General features: G+C 38.1%; 2 protein-coding genes across 5 annotated transcripts in view; one reads left to right on the forward strand and one right to left on the reverse strand.

The window, feature by feature from the left end:
* The window catches only part of Cad99c (cadherin 99C), a 100249-nt gene that overhangs the window by 72240 nt on the left and 5571 nt on the right, over positions 1-22438 (forward strand). Inside the window, exons 5-18 of one of the 4 annotated variants that reach the window (XM_070293648.1) lie at positions 2689-2811; positions 5257-5520; positions 16138-16287; positions 16537-16755; positions 17055-17249; positions 17453-17740; positions 17933-18250; positions 18593-18733; positions 19193-19477; positions 20097-20270; positions 20759-20968; positions 21492-21623; positions 21710-21826; positions 21921-22319. In XM_070293648.1, coding sequence (XP_070149749.1) covers positions 2689-2811; positions 5257-5520; positions 16138-16287; positions 16537-16755; positions 17055-17249; positions 17453-17740; positions 17933-18250; positions 18593-18733; positions 19193-19477; positions 20097-20270; positions 20759-20968; positions 21492-21623; positions 21710-21826; positions 21921-22319 — 3015 coding nt within the window. Of the gene's footprint in view, positions 1-2688; positions 2812-5256; positions 5521-10324; positions 13321-16137; positions 16288-16536; positions 16756-17054; positions 17250-17452; positions 17741-17932; positions 18251-18592; positions 18734-19192; positions 19478-20096; positions 20271-20758; positions 20969-21491; positions 21624-21709; positions 21827-21920; positions 22320-22438 lie in introns of those variants that run through there. The other 3 variants (XM_070293650.1, XM_070293651.1, XM_070293649.1) reach the window with 3 other exon arrangements.
* The window catches only part of LOC138932095 (uncharacterized protein C15orf61 homolog), an 81750-nt gene that overhangs the window by 53207 nt on the left and 6105 nt on the right, over positions 1-22438 (reverse strand). The gene's annotated exons all lie outside the window — the stretch shown is intronic.

The raw sequence follows: 22438 nt of genomic DNA on the forward strand, positions 1-22438 counted from the left end.
CCGCCGATTTAATTGATTTGTAGAAAAATTTTGTTAATAAATGTAGTTGCGTTGTAGTTTTACAAAATTTATAAAAGTGAAACAAATAAGTAAACCGAAACAAAAGAGCAAAATGAGTCCGAATCTCTGTTACAAGAGCATATTGTCTTGATAATATTCCTGGCAAATTTTTTGCGAACGTTTGTATATTTTCTAAGACATCATCCTTCGAAGATTGAGATCATTCAAGACTTGATTAGAGTTTCTAATGGTACATTATGCGGCTTGAATAATGTATGGGTGCGTCATACGCGTTACAAAGCGACGACGTTTATCACGGCGCTAATCCAGCCTGTTACTTTCGCCCATAAGAGATTGCTTTCGGACTCATACGTAAGAAATTGGAAGAGCGTCATCGTACAGGATGCTATCGCTCAAGTGATAGGTCATGGTACGTTTGATTATACAGCTGTCAATTCGCGCGCACGTGTTCTTCCCTATTGATCCGTTTGAGAAAGTTTACTTCGCGAGCTCTATGAGATAAAACTTAACCTTTTTTTGTAATAAACAATGAAAATATTTTCTTACGGAAATTATCGTGGGAGAAATTACTACATTGAAAATCGTTGCCAACAGGAATCTGGATAATTGATAATGAGCACCGAAAGTCACCGAAAAAAAAAAGATTGTTACCACGCGTGAAAATTTTGTTTCTATCCCGATTATTATACTTTGCGACAACTCATCAGAAGTTTTTATTTCTTTATGTATTGCATTTCGGGTCTGTTTGAAATTTTTATCATTTTTAATATTATTGATTTCTAATTCTCCTAAATTGCCGCGAGAGAATGTTTTCATTATCGAGATTTTTAAGCGAACACAAATTATATAGAGTAAAGAATAATATTTTGATGAAAATTATATAGAGCAGGATAATTTGTAATGAAGATACAGATAATACAGAGATAAAAAGATAAATAAAGAAAGTGGTATACTATTCCATCACATATTTCTTTCTCAACTCAACTACAAATATTTGAAGATAAGCGAATAATGGTTTTTCAAATTATTGGAATATTAATATTTCGAGAGTTATAAGCTGTAGTTACGATAAAGAAATCGTATCTTTTTCGGTTTTTTCAAATAAATTCTTTTGTGATCATTAAACGTCTAAGCATCTAATCCTCTAGCTTGTATCCGCTGCTCTCTTTGAAAATGTCATCGCTTTATTGATACAAGAAACTTCCTTCGTTTCTCCGGAGAAAATCTTATTATCTGTGTAAAAAGTTGTCTATAAAATGTTCTATTATTAGCTTTGCTGTCACGAGCTACAAACTTGCTGTTAAAGCGGAAGCAGATAAGTCTACGGTTAGATCTATAGTGGCTTTCTGCATCAGCTATTAATTGTCAATATTGAAAATTGCAGTATTATTTTTTATTTTTATAAAATCTTTTTATAACGAAAAAAAAAAATGAGTTGAGCAACTCTTTTTGTTTTTTCTTATAAAATATAATACTGAATAAAAGAAAAAAATCATCTCTCTTTTCAAAATAAATTTTACAATTAATTTCTGTAAGGAATGTGTACAGGAAAACTGACTTAACATTAAATTATTTAGTAAAGTGAGAATGAAGAAAGCTGAAATAGATTGAGAAAGAGAGAGAGAGAGAGAGAGAGAGAGAGAAACATTTTTATATTCTTTCCGAAAGATGATTTTCATCAACGAACGAAGGAAATATTCTAGTTATTTCTAACATATATTTCTAATTGTAAATTCCATTTTTTGAAGATATTTGTATAATTAATTCCTATATTTATATTAATTCGTATATATTTCTTATATAAAATTATGAGAAATTAATACGGTTACTGATTGCTGTATTCACGATTCGGAAGATGCCGTTTCTTCGATGGCTCGTTTGGTATTCGCCAAAGTACATATCTATGTAATATATTGCGCTTTATGACATTATTGTACGAGGAATGTGAAAGGTCTGGAGCACCGCATCGAGCATTTCAAGAGTTCGTATTGATCGAAGGAATGGATAAGATTTAATGAGATCAAGAAACGGAGATAGAACTAGAGAGGTAAATTCGATCGTGACAGTAATGCGCAGCGCGTTTCGGTCAATTTAGGAAAAATCTATAGGCGGGGGGAGTATAATCGAGCTCAGAATAAATTAATTCGGCGACCGAGGTCAATTAATTATTGCGTTGCGCGGACAAATACTGGTGAAAGCGTGCAATCGATGTAATAAAATTATCACACTCGTAAATATTCCAACGATAATCTTATATACGCGCGTTTTTTGATCTTTTCTCAATTAAATTTATTGGCATTTTTAATAATAAAAGTTAACTTCTAGTTTGATTTATGTACAGATACGATTGATATAATTATGTATTGATTTTATCTTTATATTATCAAAGTAATATCAATTTATTGACAATTTATTACTAATTTATTATTCTAATTCATTATTAATTTATTATTTATATCCAGATACGATTGATATAATCATACACTGACTTTATTTATATCTTATCAAAGCAACATCAGTTTATTAATATATACAATGTTTATTATTAATTTATTTAATAAGTTCTTTAATGAAGATTAAACATTAAATATTAAAATGTGTCTGTGTGTATGTATGATGTAAATTTTTATATCTGCTATTCTATACGAATGCCTTTTTGTTTTTCAGTTGAGTTGCACGGTGAAATCGACCAACAAGAAACGGACGATTCCGGTGATTGTGAGAGTGTCCGATATCAATGATAATGCACCGAAATTCATTAACACTCCCTACGAGACCACTGTGCCGGAGGTAAGCTATCTTTTGTTGCGAAAGAATTCTAATTTTCATTTTTATCTCGTATCTAATTGAATATCTGTGTTGAATAGTGTGTATATATATATATATATACGTGTAGAATTTTGCTGGATCATCTTCCAAGTCGCGTAAATAGTTTTACTCATCACATTTCTTCTACCGATATTGCTTCGTATCTATAGTAAAACGAATGAGGACACGAGCGGTGGAAAATGCGTTTTGCATTAACAGAGTAATTAAATATCGGGCGTGAAAATGCGGGCATGATGTGAATTGATTCACGGTATATACATGTCACGGAGGTATAAATTTATCCCCATAATGAGTTGCGGTACGTATTGTACGATATGCACATGCAGCTGAAAATGTATATTTAATACAATAATAAATGCTATAATTATGCGTTTAAATATGATGTAGTAGATTCGGAAGAGAGAACTAGAGAGTTAACGCGGTGAAAGTTTAATGAATATATTCCGGCAAGATAAATGAATATATTCCGGCAAGATTAATTATCGTATAGACAATGAAATAATATTGTATGATCAATAATTATTTCAAACAGAGAAGAGGAAGGATAATTGAGACTTAGCGCGATAATTTGAGCGTACATTGTGTTACAATTAAATTATATTAACGTAACTCACAATAAGTAGCAATGGACGTAATAACAAAAAGCGTCTCAATAATTACTTTTCCTCACAATCATATTCTTCGAATGTCGCATCACATCGTAACGCTTTCTATTAATCGGAAGCTTTTACAGGAATTGAAAGTGTGTCGAATGCGGAACTTTTATTATTCGACAAGCTCTATCGCGTCGAGTTAGCGTGCTCGAAGAAAGTACAATAGATTCGTCACGTCGCTAAATTGACGAGAATATATATTCTGGATTTTATAGCAAGAGCGCGATTCATTCTCTTTTTCTTATTCCGTTGAAAGTAATTAAAGTATAAATCGCCATTGTAGAACTCGAGAATCGTGCCACGATCATTTCAAAGCTTAGCGAGAAAGGAGACGATTCCGCGAAGGTAATTCTGGCTGGTTTCAGATTATCGTCTAATTAATGGCGCCTTTGCCTTTCGTTCTTAGCGTAGAAACTACAGGCGAGATACATGCGGGGCTCGGAGAACGAAACCTTTGCTCCACCTGCCGTACATAATTGCGGGAGTTCCGCGGAAGATCGAAATCGCGAAATCGTCGTCGGCTCGCGCTCGATCTTTGCTTGAGCTAATTAATCTACAATGAGCAACCGGTTTCGTCGCGACAATCGACGGTGGACACGCGAGAACAAGCGAAACTCATAACGGTGATAATCGCTCTCCGGAACTGATTGCAAAGCGCCGGAAGCAATCCGCTCCCTTTGTTTTTATCTTCGCTCGTCGTACTGTCAAAAAACTCATGTAAATTAGCTACATTAAATAAATGAGAGGCGACGGCTTCCTCGCCATAATGGTTGTGGCTAATGACCAGGAATATTCTGCTTTAAGTATTTCCGTGCGAATATCATTATGGGTTTAGCTTATCTTTAATTTTGAGAAATACCTATTACCTATTTCTATCTTTCAAGAGAGAGAGAGAGAGAAAGGGAATATTATATAAAAATCCAGCTCTATATTATATTCGCTGCAAATAAAGTGAAAAGACGTTGAACATCTTTGGAAAATGTGTATTATCCGTGTCAAGATAAAGCTGAATTTATCGCAACATTTGTTGCTAGTACAAGATTCGCTTTTTCACGTGTAATCATAATTTCTACTTTACTATGGAACTACTACGAAAAGGCAGACGGTACACGGATCGGACGCAGTATTTTGAAGCAATAGTCTTGATCCCGTTAGATAAGCGAAGGTGCATGCGAATATCTGCTCCTATTGAGTCGGCCTCGACGAGAAGCGAATCGCGAGAATATACGTTCCGGTCGCGCCGCACCGGTAGTCGTCGACTTATCTCCGCGGATTAATCGGGAACGCGGCTTTCGCCGCTGCAAAAAGAATACCGCTGAATTATTTTCGCGTAATCCCCAACGAGGTCTCGCCCCGTACCCCATAGATCGTCTCTCGCACGCACATTGCCAACAACCTACTCGGCCTGTTCCCCCTCGAATTATGAATCCCGACGATTCTCGCGTACATACCACTACTACCATCATTATCACTCTGATGCCTGACCCCGACCCCGGCCAACGCATCCTCCTGAAAATGCGTAAAAAAAAAAGCGCGCCGCATAAATTTAATCCCGCTCGATTCCGCGAGAATCGCGACGGAATATATCGTTCCGCGATTTCTCATCGCAGCTGGAAGCACGAAGGAAAGCCATGATTTCTTTATCCTGGCCAGGCGCGCTTCTCTTCTCGAGGCAGAACAGGTGGATGAATTATATAATATATTTATGTATTATATCGAAAATAATTCTCTCGTTTGTTTTCTTTTCTCTCAGCTCACTCCGGTCGGTTCGACGATCTTCAAGAATGTAGACGCGTACGACGCCGACGCCGGCGTCAACGGCATCGTTGAATATTCGATCGCACCAGGCGACGGTAGCAGGATCGGCAGCAACGAAGGCGTCGGACGCAACAGAATCACCACCGCCGACGGATACGGCTATTTTAGTATCAACCTGCCGCATCAGGGACAGGTCACGGTCAATCGAACGCTCGACTACGAGAGGACCCAGCGTTATCTCGTCACCGTCCTGGCCTCGGTGAGTTTCCATCCTTGTGTTAATTACGCTAATTGATCCGGCTGTCCGGAATTGCGAATGAAAGTTAAGATAGATCAAGAGATATTGATGGTGACGTAGGCGTTGAGATGACGTACACCTACACTCGCAACGAGATAATGGTTAATGTAACGATTGTAACGGAGAAACTCTAAAGGAGAAACATGATCGATAATCTCCTTAAGTAAGGACGTTGTTTTAATGCGAAATAAAAAAATAATTTGTTGAACTTCTTTGAATAAAAATATTGATATCACAGCACATAATATAATAAAACATTTATTGAAGAAAAAGATAATTAATAATAAATATTTCATTTTTTTTATAAATAATAATCATTTTTTTTAGTTTATTCTTCAGAAATTTTTCCAATTTCTTAATTCGATTTGTTACTCAACGTCAGTCGATTCTTGCTTATCTCGTAACTGTTGGACGTTTTCCCGTTATGTATATCATTGTAATACATATGTTATCTGTCGAGTATACGATAATCGAACGTATATAGTGAGCCTCGGCCGGCGATATGTTGCATTACTTGACATCGAACTAAAAACCCGTACGATGACCGTGGAAAATTCTTGCATGAATAACGAGGAACTAACGGTAATCATTTAACGGCGCATACGCTTAGAAAATTGTCTAATTGTATTTTAATATAAATAAGATATTTAATGTACAACATATTTAATATAAGTTTAGACCAAAAAAATTTATGCTAAAAGAGCGAGACAATAATTTTGTATTAAGATTCATAAAAGTGATAAAAATGTCTTATATTTTCACGAAATGGCCCATTTCGGAAATAAAATGACATCATTATTGTTACTAAAGTTTACTGATTTTGCGAGAAAAAAAAAATCTTGTAACACTCGATAAGTATTAATAAATTTTTTTAGCCAAGAGAAATAATTAATTAGATTAATTAAATAATTAAAATCTCCACAGAAAAAAACAAAATTAGTATTATTTAAGAAAACTTTCATATGGATATATTCTATATGTATCGTCGATATGGTATTTACGTTATGTAACGTTCGCCTACACCTGTTGCGAAAGATTCTCGACGTCGATGTCATATATGATGTCGCATACACACATAATGAACGTATTATATAACGTCGATCTGGAACGTTCTTAGCGCGATCGATGATACTCGGAGCATCGATTTTACGTAGACCGTCTTGTTAGCGGCTATAATACGTGAATGCGCGCGTGTCTCTGTGTAAGTTAATCAGCTATAAATGCGCATGCCTCTTCTTAATTTAATACGCCACGAGGAGAATCGGCAGGAGGATGTAGGATGGTCAATGGTCAGGTTGCGTGGGCCGAGGGATGAGGGACGGATCGGTGAGTCACAACAACCAGTCGTCGATCGGAAAACCATATTCGCATTAGCATATCGCACTTCTTGACGCGGTGGTTCTTGTCCTCTCGAGTGCTATTAGTCCAAGCCCGGAGGGTCCCTTCGATTCAAAATGTGTTCGGGACATGTACTTCGCGACATTTCTTTACACGACAGTTTTTGTTTTTTTTTTTAATTTTTTGCGGTCTCTTCGAACTTGTCTAGGTACAGAATACTTTTGAAAAGGATGTCAGATGATGTATTATTTGATCAATCCGTAGTTTCTTTTTTGAGAAGGATTTGATCATAAAGTAAATTGTGTTGTTTGTAGATCCTTAATTCTCTACATTAAAGATAAATATATTTTATGCGGACTCTGTTATAAGGAATAAAAAATACACATAAAAATAAAAAGACGATTTATAATTTTTGATCAAATTCTTTTTGTAATTTTATGTGTCACATAATATAGAAAAAAAAAAATATATATATATATATATGTATATAAAATATATATTATGTATAAAATTATAAATAGAATTCTATCTTAAAGTTTATCGTAAATTATGGTTTGTCTAAGTAAAACCATGGCTCAACTGAAGAAAATTTATAGCAAGAAAATTCATAAACGTGTCTTCATAGTAAAGATTTATTTTATTAACGCTTGCGCAATATAATTTCAATCACTCTGATTGTCTATTCGTGAGGAATAAGGTCGATGAGTTGGAATGTGTATAACGTAAATATCCGTTATAGCAATTATTTCTAAATTCGCTCATTTATATTATCCGCGTAAAGGGATACCTTATAGGATATCTAATTCGCACGCGAACGTATCGCAGTAATTCCGAGGTATTCGCGCGCGTGCATAATTATATGCGCGGGCAACGTGCACGCTTCGTTACGTGAGCACGATTCTTGTACGAAACCTTCGTCCTGCGTGTTCTGTCGCAGATTAGAAACTGATATACGTATAAGCTCGCAGACGTGCATTCGCTAAACGGTATTACAACCCGACGGCAACGGCACCATTGCTGGTCAGGTAGATGCGTGTTCGCCCTTTTTCACGTCTAATGATTTTAATGGTATTAATCGATTCTGCGGTCTCGCACAAGTGCGCGAACAGCTCCCGACAGACAGGACGTTAATTAAAGTTACGCACCCAGCTTGGATAATCTACATCTAAGTAATTAATTATTTTTACGTGTCAATCGTGTGTCTAAAGGCATGTATGGTACTTCAAAACTCGTGTAAAGACGTATGAATATCGCAAATAGTCAAGGAAAATTTGTGAATTTTAAAATTACCCAGATTATTCCAGGTTTCGTTGTGTCTGGAAACTTTTTTTATCAATTTAATCCAGTTAAGAAAAATGTCGAGAAAGTTTAAAGTTTTCTAATTAATGAGCGATTAAGAGAGTTTAGATACTCTTGTAAATTAAAAAATGAAGATAAAATAATAATTTATCCTACGTTTAATAAAATTTCCAAAGAATTGCGTTTAAGTTGACTTAAATTCGTAGATAAAATCAAGTACGGTAGATGTGACATATTCTATGTATCTCATACAATAACTGTTCAATATTTTGGTTTAGTAAAATGTCGAAAAAGCTAAAAATTTTTGAATAACAAGCGATTAAAAATTTAGGATTTTTGTAAATTAAAAAAAAAGATAAATAAGAATAATAATAATAATTTATTCTACGTTTAATAAAATTACCGAAAAATTGCGTTCACGTTGGTTAAGAAATTCGTAGATAAAATCAAGTACGATAGATGTAACGTGTACTTTGTATATTTCATTTCATTTCAGTAGCTCTGTTCAATAGGCATCTATTAGATTCGATAACAGATAATAAAGATAATCGAGATAAACGCTCGACACACATTAATGTAAGAGCGATACAATAGAAAATATTCGCGCAATCTCTCGGTCGATTAAACTCGCTATCACTGAAATAACGAAAGGATCGGTGTGTGTAACGGTAAACATCGGTACGGAATAACATTCGGTACACGGACGGTAAGGTATCGCTCGCGGTACCGTAAGTAAGGCATTAACCGTTCGGCGTACTCGGCCCGCCGATTGTCGAGTCTTGTAGCTATTTTGCATATCGCCAAACCCCCGACATTGTTCGATTCGTGCAGATACACGGTGGGTTACTACTATGAATCGCAACTCGTAAATTGCGCTTTTCGTGTCTGGAGCACGTAGCGATCGACGTCGCGACACTTATCGCTCATGTAATTCGGACTTTCTTTTGACGGAAATAAACCAATAAAAATATTGCGATACGGCCTGGCTCATTTTTACGCACTCGTTTATCAAATTGTCGTATACAAAAGATAAATCCAGCGATTATATTTGGCCTAAAAGCCATCGTGTATCATTATTTGATCACGGTAGGTAGTCAAATTTGGTAAAAAAAGAATCTTAAAAAGGTGTTCCGAAAAAAAGCGATTATGACCGAAAAGCAAATTTTTATTAGGAATTGGTGAAAAATTTTAAACAAAGGAAAACACGACATTTTTATGAATATAATTTAGCTGCAGCTGCACAATACAGACACCCACATGCACCATGCAAACGTTAATGATAATTTAATCTTGTTTTATACAAGTGAAAGCGAGATGCTCATTAGTGAATACCGCATATTCATTAAACGCCTACACTATTACGCGGTGCGTGATTGTTCGATCGCCGTGACGTATCGTCAGCGCGAGCGTAATCGGTATCGTGCGACGCAACGTAACGTGCTACCTACGTTACGACGAGGGGGGAGGGGGGGGGGTCTCTCTCGGTACGATAATATAATCAGGAAGCGGTATAAAATGTCAAATGCACGTTGCACACCCCGCGCGCATACAGCGGAGAACAATACTTAATAATTGTACAATAAGTGCTGTTTATATTTACTCCTATGACGGCACTTACCGCCATCGCGATTGTCACGTTCGATAATCATGCGCGTTCCATTTCAGAATTATTCTCTGCACGAACAGTTATTTGCATTACAGCGAGCGAGGCATTGCGAAATCAAATCGACATTGTTGCCTCTGATGTAGAATATTATGATGGCAAAAGTTCTTTCGCTATCGGAGACTCAACGCCATGTGTGCATCGCCATACATTTAATTTCAGGACACCTTGTATATAGAATAATTTAAATATAAAATATGAGAGTTATTAAACGCGATGATTATTACATATTTTAATTACGATCGAGCTGTCGCTAATATATTTATGGTTAACTATTAAAATGCATTGAATTTCATAATTAAAATTTTTTTGCCAAGTGTTCTCTTACGTTGCGGCTCGTAGCGTATAATTAATATTTTTTGAATACGGCATTTTTTAATAATAAAAAAAAAAAAAATGTTCTTTGAATATATGGCGAAGGACGAAAGGATAAAATGTCGAGTAATGAAAACTGCGATGTCTAAAGATATCTATTTGCATTAGTAAAAGAGAGAGAATGTTAAAAATATCGGCCGTTTTTTGCGAGGAACAATTAGAAATTCAACGTTTCACAAGCCTCATTGAGGATTATCCGACATTCCTTCGCGCCATTCGACGTTTTATAGTATTCCCGACTGTGTACGTGTGTCCCCGTTCATCTTTAATCTTATCTACGGGAGTGTGTGTGGCACAGTTTCGCGTAAACGCCGTGTGGTCATCGCCGATCGTGGGCCCGGCTAACGAAGAAAATTACTCGCCGCCAGGTAGACATCCGCAGCTCGGAGGACAACGCGAGGTGGGTAGCGACGAGACTTATATGCAGCGATGCAGGTTGCACGCGAGCCTAGGTGGTACGCGAGGTAGGAGAATCGCGGCATTAGTCACCGTTCGGCTTGCGACGCGTGTAACGCAAGCACGGAATTTCGATTATTCCCGTGCGTCATGTAGAATGCCGACGTTGGCCAATTTCGCGTGTAACGCCCGCGACGAATCCTTCTCGTCGCGGATGATCGCGAAATAGTATACATTACGATTGCATCGACTGATCGGACACGAAGATAGCGCGTGTGTCAACGGTGAAATCCGATTTCGCGGATTTCCGTCGTTGTGTCAGTGCGAAAATATAATCCAATTACATAAATATATCGCGGCAAGAAAAATATCAATCGGCGGAATCAACGTGTTTCGTATGCATCGCGATATTACGAGTCCTCGAGTGTTACGTCACATCGCGAAGGAATTTTTTTTCTTTTTTTTTTTTCACTCAGCGTAATCCATGTAATCGTAATATTAAAGCTAAAAATAGATCGTAGAATACGCTTAATAATAAAATAAAATGCACCATACAAGTAACAGCGTGTTGCGGTCGGTTATTACGCCATCAAGAGGCTTCTTTAATGTCACTCCGAGCTCTATGAACGCGTTGAAAGAATAAAACGCTCTCTCGCACAGTAACGCACAACTACGGCATATATATGTACGCACAATAACGGTTCGCTCGTGCGTGAATTCTTTCATCCACGTCGGGAGATTAATGACGAGCGTTAGGAAGAGAAATACACGGACGTTTGTCAAACGAACGGTATTAAAACGCGGCTGCGAGCCGCTTCCTCGGGATATCGCCGAGTGCGTTGGCATCGGCGTGGGTGGAAAAATCCTCGACAAATCCGGGATGAGCGGTAGAAGTAAGAGTATAGAGAACGCGAGTACGCGTAAAAAGACATCAATATTTCCATTTCATCGTTGGGGTATTAATATTTTATCATAATGAAGATCACCGTTTTAACACATTGGAAAATCTGGTTAAAATAAACATTGAGTAAAATTGAAGATTAATAATAGCGAAATAAAAGTCTATTACTCATAGGCTCGGAATGAACGTAGTAAACGGCAGTCTGCGCGAAAGGAAGCGAGCCGGAACTTCCGGAACACCTCGTAATTCTTCGTGGCGGAGAACGCGCGTCGCGAAACGTTGATTATATATCACTCGCTTCCTTTCCGCAGCGGCGCGAAATATATCGGTGTGACTCGAAGATTTTCCGTGAAATTTTATACGTAATTCAGTCTCCACGACGACGGTGATTTTATCCCGCGGTAAAAACGCCGCGTAAGTCCCGTGTATGTAGATCGCGCGCAAGGGAAAATCACCGAGGGCGCAGATTTTGCGGCCGATTCGTACGCATGATCGATCCTTAGTGCGTAGGCGGATAAGACGGCGATTCGTCGATGCGCGAGAGAAGGATCCATGTCGTTGCTAGAGGTTTCCGATACCGATGCAAATAATCCGACGTTACATAAGAGACCTCTTCGCCGATTGGGACGACGTACATTGCAAAAAAAAACTGACTGAGACTTCAGACAAAGCGTCTGCAGCTTTTTTGCAGACACATTGTCTGAATTTTGACAGAATGCTATCTGAATTTTCAGACACATCCTTTTCAACTTTCAAAAAAAAAAAAAAAAAAAAAAAAAATTTTTTGATGATTAAGACAGATTATCTGAAATTTCTTTCAAACACCCATATCTGAAAATTCAGACAAAAATGTGTCTAAATTAAAAAAAAAATTTTTACGATATAGATGTTTCCGCGTAAAAATATAGCGAAATAATTTAATCGCGTGTGCCGATCAAAGACTCGTACTCTCTTTGCTTTAATCGCGCGACGATGCGATTTTGCTGATCGATATTCGTTGATTTATAGTTGGTAAAACTTTCGGTAATGTAAAACGCGCTAAAGGAACATGAAGATTAATGGAAAATACAGTAGCATGGAAATGTTGGCGCGCCATTCTTCTATCAATGATGCAAAAAGTATCGCTTGAGAAAATATCATTGCGTATATGAAATTTATGCAAAAATTAATTTTAAACTTATAGTATCGACATTTTTTGTATTCTTATATCATCTTAATAAAAAATTTATCAATGACGCATTGTTGGAAACGTTAAATCGTCAATCTTTCGGTTACTCGGTGAGCACTTAATATAATTCAAGCGATGTAAGGGAATAAGGTGAGAAAATACGTCGATCCGCGCCGATTAAAGGACGCATGATTTATATAGGTCTTCGTTTATCGTAATTTAACGAGCGCAGTTAACGGTTTCTATTAAAAGGATTCATACGTGTATGTGCGCGGTTCGACGATCGACGATCGAGGAATTGCCGGTTGTATGCGGAGCTACAAATTGGGACACGCCTTTACCGCACTTTATTATGCGCTAATCCTTGGGATTTCACGTGGTATCTCGCCGAAAAGGTCTCCACAACTGTCGGACGATTTTAATCGATTAATTCTTGGCGACGCGTTCCTCTAAACGAGAATACGAGGACGTGGATCGAATTCGAGACGCATCATCGATGGAACGTGACTCGTCGTAAGGCCGACAATGGGGCTCCTCGGTCCGATCAAAGCGTTTCTGGCAGTCGCTTTAATACGCGTCAGTCCGAGTATCGGCGACGGTAATGTCGGCGATTTGTCAACGGTGAGTGAATCGTTTGGACAGCCGAAAGTCAAGTCCGCTTCACGATTCGAAGTTTCTCCATTTTACTTTTATTCACGCATCTTTCAATTATACCGTGACAACTTTAACGTAGACATTTCTCTCGATTAATATCACGTTTGATTTATAGTTTGATTGTATTTTTGGGATTTTATTCAGTATCTCTTCGATTATAGCCGGAAGCGATTCCGCCGCAGGGCAAATTTAGAACGAACATTTAAATGTTGCCGATGCAAGAACCTCGTTGAATAAATATTCTCCTTAGGCTGGACTGAAACAAGTATCCATTTTTTGCGAAAAGTCTTTCGCGAGGGTCTTGCACGTGTGTAAGGGCTTCGCGCTAGGGCACAATAGACGTTTCCCATCCTGGAACCTCGTTAATTTTAGAGCCGCCTGTGGTCATAGCTTCTTGTAAACGATCAGTTAGCCGTCATTTTAAGCGACTCCTTCTCGGAATCGATTCTATTAATTTATTGCACCGTTATTCTGACTCTGCTGTTTTATTATACAGGCTAGCAATGCTATTTCAGTTCGACTATTCTGCCGAAAGAAGTATTTCTTTTCATCAAAAAATTAATAAAATGATTTTTCTTGTTTACCAATTTTATCTCTCGTAGCAAATTATTTAACTTGAAAATCTTATATATTTTCTCGCTATCACATCTCTCTCACGTCGCGAGGGATTCTGCTAAAATTCAGTTCGCAGCAACAATTGTAATCAATACACGGGACTTTATCCGAGACCGCACAGACCGGATCTTCATCCCACTTGTAATAAACTTCGAGACGAACTGTACGGCGGACCACTTTATCCGCGTCTGCTACGCTTAAGTTCGAGACGCATATACAACGTACAGACGCAGCCGCCGTTCGTCATCGCTGTCGCTGCAATTTCGCGCAAGTTTGAAATTGCGCGACCGATCACACACAGATCGACGCGCAATTTCGCATCGTCATCGGTAGAAAAAATGCGATTGCATCTGGAGGCTGCGCCGCGTCTCGGCAACACGATGTCATTAAACGATCCCTGACGGCGGGCGACCGTAAGCGAAATGAAAAAAAAAAAAGAGCAAATGGATGCACCAACGTCCATTATTACTATTGGCATACGGGATACGGTCATGACCGTACGCTCATCGCACGCAAGTAGTCAAGGGTAATAGTTATTTCTCGCTCGATTCTTTTTCTTTCTGCCTCTTCCCCGGCTACGAGATGAGCACCGTCTCCCATAATCGCGGCGGATCTTCCCGAGTCGAGGACGCGATCGATCTCTCCCTCTCGATTCGGATTAAGCCGCCGCGTTTCCCAGCTACGACTCCGTGCCGGTGCAGCGGGAGTGGCTCATTTGAATATTATGTGGAACAAATGACCGACTTCTGCTCTTGCTTGCTGCTACGAGGGATAACGTTCCGTGTCGATATCGGATATCGCGATGATTCATACGTGAAATTAATGTTCTCGCTCTCTTTTCCGACATTTCATAAAAATTTCACGTTAAGTCTTTAGTTTGTGTTAAGAGTTATAAATAAAAGACATCATATAACACTCACGGCATCAAAATATTCAGCTCATTCGCTTTTCATCTCTCGTATATGAAAATTCAAAACAATTTCGAGATTAGATGATTCTACTAGAATGTTTCCTCAGCATGCTTTCGCAGATCGCAGCGAATAATGCGCGGTTTTATTAAAAGACGGAATTTTTATGGGATATTTTGCATGCCACAAAAAAGTAATGCACACATTTTTCAATTAATTGGATCATAATTTGTAATTTATAAGTCCTAATGCAATATGTGCACTCTCTAAGACTTATTACGCGGTACTCTTGGAAAATTTTCAGCCTTGCAATCTTACTTATTACAAGGAAAGTTGATGATAACGGTGGTCTTTATTTAGAGCACCTCGTAAGTAGTCCGAATCCGTTATTGCGTAAATAAGGTTACAGAAGAGAACAGGAGACGAGGAGAAAAGGACAGAGCTTCTCCTCGGATGATGATAGAACTGGTGTGATCAAACCATAATGTGAGAACGGGAAAAAAAAAAAAGACGGATATTCGTTCCTCTTTGTATGCGTATATAGTGACTATCGAAAATGTCAATATAAACGTGACGCATCAAAATCGCAAGATTAATGGCGTATTATCGCAGTCCGTTTTCGTATATCGTCCGAGCTCTTATCTATGAGCTATAAAAAATAGGTGAAGATATTTTCATCGATATTTCATCGCACTTTTTTTTCTAGAATCGGGGCAAAGCTAAGACATATATAGCGATAACAGTAATATATATGAATCAGAGAGGGAGAACATTTAATAAATGAAATACATACGCAATAATAAAGAAATTTTTTTTTTTTATAATTAATCATTATAAAAGAATTAACAAATTTTTATTATAGTTATAATAAAATTATAAGTGATAAATTAATTATATTATGACAAAGATATGTGATTATAATTAAAATTTTGATTAGAGTTGCATATTACAATTATAATTTTAATAAAATAAGAAGAGTTATAAATATATATAATTAATTATATAATTATATAAAATTTAAGATAATAAATTAAAAATATAATGACACTTTATAATTTTTAGTTAATATTTAATACGTGCGAAGGGGGGGACAAATAAAATGAAACATTATAGCATATAGAATATAAAATGCGTTTGTTGTCTCATATCTTGTATAGCTAATATCTTGTTTAAAACGCTGTTTACAATGTCATTTTGCATTTATTTCGATATGATTTCAGAGATTATATCACTTGACGTTAATTATTTCCATCATTTCCAGGATCGAGCGAGGAATGTTTCCGAGAGATTCACGTCCACAACTACGTTGACGGTGAACATACGAGACGATGACGATCAGGATCCGTCCTTTATTTATCAAGGCTGCATGCTTTTAGACGGCGCTTGCATTAATCCGGAATATTCCGCGTCGGTATGTAAATCTAATAGTCAGTTATAAACCGAAGTCTCTGGCTTTCCGGTTCGAGCATGTATTAACGGCGAGATTTATTTTGACGGACTGTGTTTTCTGTCAATCTTTTATAAATTTATCGAAAAATTTAAATGTAATCGAATATGATACGCCTAATCAGTCGCAGAAATCTCGCCGCTCAAATTCGCGTTATCAATAAATCATCCAACCGGTTCTGCAAGCGCGCGACTCTCTTTTTTCCTCCGTCAGGTATCGAGCGGAGTACTATCCGGTATACTCAATATCTCGCCCGAGAAAATCCAGGCGGTCGACATGGACAGCATAAACGCGCCCATCCACTATTCCTTCCTAAGCGGAAATCCGTCGAATTACCGAGATTTCTTTGAGATCAATCCTAATACCGGGGCGGTGAAGCAGATAAGAGCCGTCGACACGACGGTAACGAAGAAGTTTGATATTATCATCAAGGTAAACGTCGCTGTTATACTTTCCTGTTATATTTAAGAGAAAATTGTTTGAATTTATTACATTTATTTATTTTTTATTTTACTCATGAGTATTGTGTAAAAGAGTGTGTGGTAAAGAATAAGAAATTTGAAATAATCGTTGTTACAAATAAGTAGATGTTTTACGATTGTAATTAATGCTTCTCTGGATTTAATGAGAAGACAATGCAATTCTTTTTTTATACGTGCAATTACGTTTCGCATTTAAAGATTTTAGCTTAACGCATAACAAATTTGTCCTTTTGTTTCTCTCTTTTTAAGGCAGTTGAGGTATCGGAAGCGAAACGATCGGCTACCGCGAAATTAACGATTACTGTCAAGCCGGTTGACAGCAATCCACCCGTTATAACGGCGTCGAGTATTGAAGGGTTCGTCGATGAGAACGCTCCTATCGGCACAAAGGTCATCGATGAAAGCGGTAATTCCATTGTGCTCACCGTGTCGGATGCTGATCTGGTGAGTTCAACCAGACGTAAATTCCATCGGTTTTCGTTTAATAAAGCGCGATCGAAATGTAAATCGACCGTTTTCTCTCTATTGTTAGCGGATAAGATCTGGTGTTCAACTATCGTCGATTGATCAGTAAATATTTGTTTTCACCCATTCGCTCTTTCTCTCTTCTTCGTTTTCTTATATAATATTCGTATCGTTATATCCAGGGAGCGGACGATCCGAAACCGACGTACACTTTCGAACTGACCACGAATTTCTTCGCGATCGATCCGTCCGGTGTCCTTGTCGTCAACGAGGAGAATCTGGACCGGGATCCTCCGAGTCCTGGCCGCTTCCGCTTTCAAGTGGTCGCCCGGGAGAAAACGGGTGTGGCCGCGTCGTCGCCTCTGTCATTTATCGTGACATTAAATGATGTTAACGATAATGCGCCTCTGCTTCCTATGATGGCACCCATCACCGTTCAAGCTGGAGAGACGAAGAAACAAGTGGCAAAGGTGGCAGCTGATCATCTCGTGTTTTAATTTAATAATAACAGCTACAGTTACTTTTATGTTTCTGATATTTTTCTTTAATTTTTTTTAAATCAAATTATTAATTATCGCTCGGTCGATGCTCCATTGCTCTTTATCATGTTTAAAGATACGGGCTACAAAGAGGAAGATAAATTAATTTCGATTTTTCTCTAGGTGGAAGCTACGGATAATGATGAGGGAGAGAACGCCGAGATAACGTACAGCATTTATCATGTTTCAAACAATGGTTTGCACAAATTCAAGATAGATCCCAAGACCGGGGTTATCGAATCCGTGAGGAAATTAAACGCTGGCGAGCAATATAGTATCACCGTGCAAGCTACTGACAAGGGTGGTAGATATTCACAGACAATCGTCGAGGTGAACGTCATTCCCGGGCCCAACACCAGAAGCCCCGTGTTCCAGCAGCCGGTGTACGAAGTGCAGGTCAGCGAGGGGGCCTCCATCAATTCTACGGTTGCAACTATCACTGTGAGTATCGTCGATAATGTTTCTCTCTCTTTCTCTCTCTTGCTAGAATTTTATTTTAAATTTTAACTATTACGACAGAAGCAATACCATATATGCTCGATATCTCTTTTGTTATCTATCCATCGCGTTGAGAAATCAGCGTTTCGTTCTCGTATATTTTTTTTTTCTCTCTTATATCAATTTACTTATATAAATACAAATTTTCATTTTTAAAGAATGTAAGAAATTGCTCGCGAAATTATGCGACTTTATTATTATTTAAGGATTATTTAAGCACTGTATAAACAACGGTTTGTCAAATATTTATATCGATAATAGGCTTATTAATGAACCGTTATACAGGCCATCGACCCAGAAAACGATCCAGTGTCGTACTCGATAGTATCGGGGAATGACTTGCGCCAGTTTGCGATCGGTGACAAATCAGGCGTTATTACCGTTATAAGGAAGCTGGATAGGGAGGACCTGACCCGATATCAGTTGGTGAGTTAATATCGTCAACCGCTATCGAACATCGCAACACAAACTTCATACAGCCTTTGCTACAAGCCAATGCACTTTTCGCTTTACGGTGCTCTCCATCGACTTTTATCTAATCTAAGGGAAACATCGTTACTGTCTTCGTTTTTCCGCTTCTAAACGAGAGAATAGCTACTTAAACTAAAACACACAACGTTTTAACTTTAAGTATATTTAACTTTATATAAATATTTGGTTGGTGGGAAAGTATATATATAATTTCGTTTTTCGCATGTTTTTAATGTCAAAAAACGAAAAAACTTTCTCATTATATTTTTAGAAATTCGTATTTTTCTTTTTTTACATTTGTAATCCATAGCTTTCTTCCATTATAAATTTTTATTAATACGAAAGTGAAATTCTTTCGTGTCGTTTCACATGAAAATGGAAATATTAATTTTATGATACTTTTGGTTCACATAGCTGATAAAGGCTGAGGATACCGGCGGTCTCTTCAGCACCGCGACGGTTAATATCATGGTTACCGATATCAACGACAAGAATCCCGAATTCGTGGGTCTTCCTTATGAATTTTCCGTCAAAGAGGGCGAGGCTCGTAAGCTGATCGGTCGCGTACACGCCGAAGATGCTGACGAGGGCATCAATGCCGAGATCACTTACTTCGCACCCGATGACATTCCTTTCACAGTGGATCCCGAGACCGGTGATGTCCTGACAAAGATAGTATTGGATTATGAGCAGAACGACGTGAGTAGTAATTTTTATATTGCATTCTTGATTATCAATAAAGCTGACGATATAACAATTCAAGTCACACTCGACTAAATTAATTCGGAAAAGTATACTTTGGTGTGAAAAATTATACATTAACTTTTTATCGTAGCAATGCTTACCAAGATTCATTATTTGCGCGGCTATCTAGCTCAACCTCGAATCTTCCGGGAATGTTTTTCCGTTTTACAAAAGTTGCGAAGCGTGATTACAGTTAAAGAGAATATCTTACAACGGAAAGCGATTTAAATCTATTCTGAATTGCGAGAATGTTGTTACGGTTCAATTACAATTGTGTTTGTCATCACGCGTGTACTGGGGCAAAGAAAAGATGCATATTTGAGTTTAAGTTGTACGATTTTCACTCGCGGAAATGCAATGTGTAATAGTAGTTTAATTATAATCTTATATTATATGATAAAAATCTGGTGTGATTTTAATTTTTTAAATTATTTATATCGTCGAAATTGTTTCGAGAATATTTCCGTTGCGTGAAAATTTTTGAATCAATCAAACTGTAAATTTGAAATTGGGAATTTCTTGTCTCAATTTCGCTTTTTTGCATTTTATTTCGGCATTTGCATCAATTGCGTAGGAATATAAATTCGTGGTGACTGCGAGGGACGGAGCTCCCGATTATCGCTTGGCAACCGCGACTGTCACAGTGAAAGTCATAGATGTCGAAGACGAGGTTCCGGTCTTTCACCAAAGCAGTTACGAGGCACGTGTCAAGGAAAACGTGCCTGATTATAATGTGATTCAAGTCACGGTGAGTAATATGCCAAATCAATAATAGCGCGTGTCCCAGATTAGAAAACGTGTAAAGCGCGTACAAGAGCGATTAGAAACGATTAATTTATTTATTGACATTAATCCGTATGGGCTTGAGTTTAACGAGAATCGAAAGTCAAGTCGTACAACATGACATAAATCCCAGTTTAAGATGTTTGTCTCGAGATAAAGCGCGCCTCCGCTACTTTGTTTAATATGTCGACAAATATAAAGTTAATTTCGTGGTAAACTATAGTAAGACGAGATGTAATCTCATCGATAATATCGATCGAGAGGAATCATTCGGAAAGTTTTGACAATTTATTGAATAATCGAGAGCTACGCCAGTCTCGATTTTCAGATCCTCGAGAGATATCCTCGCGTTACTCGCGTCGTTGATGATTCCCATCCCGTCGACGAGGTGGAAAGGATGATGCGTCCTGACGCGATCTTACTCGGCTTTAAAGCTAACGCGATCATTTCTAGGCCGATGATCCGGACACAAAGAAGCAAATTACATACATGATCAAGCAAGGGGATACCGAACTCTTCAGCATAGACCCGAAGACCGGAGTCATAAAAACTATCCGCGGTCTCGATTACGAGAGTCAGAATCAGCACGTTCTTATAATAGGCACCGAGGAGAACATCAGCGATTTACCTGGCTCCACCACTCGCGTTGTTGTTAATGTTCAGGTATTTTTTATGAGTGAAACCCGAGACCCAGTAAGTTTTCATTATCCGTCATTGATTTATTATGTCGCGTTCATCAGACACGATCATAGACTTTCATAGACCACATAACTGCAGAGAGGGAGAGACAGCTTGATTGCGATTTATTTGTCGTGTAAAAGCGTAATTATGAAAAACGTAATGAAATAAATTCTTTTCTTATAATTAAAATTTAGAAGATTTTTATCAAATAAAATACATTCGCGAGTAAAATACATCTATCCCCGTTAACCATATTTTTTACGGATTTATCCTGTATAAAAATCTATAATTGAAATATCGAAATTAAAGTGTTATTTCTCTGTCGTAATCTTAGGAATTAATTATATAGAATGAGTTTATGGAACCGGTTTACATTGAGCGTAGTAACATCATAAATACGACGACTTCTATCATCTACCGTGCTCTTCTATATTACTTCTAGTATACCTTATTATGCGGGGGCCGTTAATAACTATTTATAATAATTCTGAACGTATGGTGACAGGACGTGAACGACATTCCACCGGTATTTACGTCGGTACCGCGTCCCATTACACTGGACGACGATGTCCCTATAGGAACGACCGTGATTGATCTCACGGCCGCGGATTCCGACGGCACTGCACCAGGGAATCAGGTAGAGTATATACTCTTCTGGTATACATCTCTAAATTTATTCTCGTTAAATCTCGGGGAATTTTCACCGAACTCGATGCCCGGCAGGTTCGATACGAGATCATCGGCCGCGGTATCGCCAGCAAGTACTTCGTAATCGATCCCGACACCGGTGCGCTCCGAACACGAGACGACCTACGTAAAGAAACCGACTCCGAGTATCAGGTAAGTGATTTGGCGCCCATAACTCGAAGGTGGTTCGCTATGTCCGTCGATTCATCTCAACAAATCGCGATCAAATTTCTTTCTCTCGTGACAGATCGATGTACGCGCCTACGATATGGGAGACCCGCAATTGTCATCCGTGACGACGGTGCCGGTCTACGTCCGTCGCGTTGCGACGGTGCCGCCTGAGATCGGTTTGGGTTTCGCTGAGAACTCGTACAATGTCGACGTGCCCGAGGACGCTGGTGACAATACGCTAATAAAGATAATCACTATCATCAACAGTCACGCTCATGACACTACGCCGCTCAGGTGCGAGATTTATAGCGGCAATGAGGCTGGCCTGTTCGAAGCGAATGTCACGGAGGAGCGGAATTGCGCGTTGAGGCTGAAAAAAGGCGCATTGGATTATGAGACGACGGAGTCTTACCAGATTAAGATCAAGCTAGAATCGCTCTCGGGTTTATTAAACTCTGGCAGAAATACTACCATGGTGAGACGCGATGATGATTCTCGAATCTGTCGTACAATAAAACGCTTTCACTTCAACCTTTAAATGCATGAATATTTATTAATAGGATGAATTCATATAATTAATAATATATAAAAAGG

Source organism: Polyergus mexicanus, unplaced genomic scaffold (genome assembly GCF_030449975.1).
Source record: "Polyergus mexicanus isolate NDT 795.1 unplaced genomic scaffold, iyPolMexi1.0 SCAF_3, whole genome shotgun sequence".
In the NCBI taxonomy this organism is placed as follows: domain Eukaryota; kingdom Metazoa; phylum Arthropoda; class Insecta; order Hymenoptera; family Formicidae; genus Polyergus; species Polyergus mexicanus.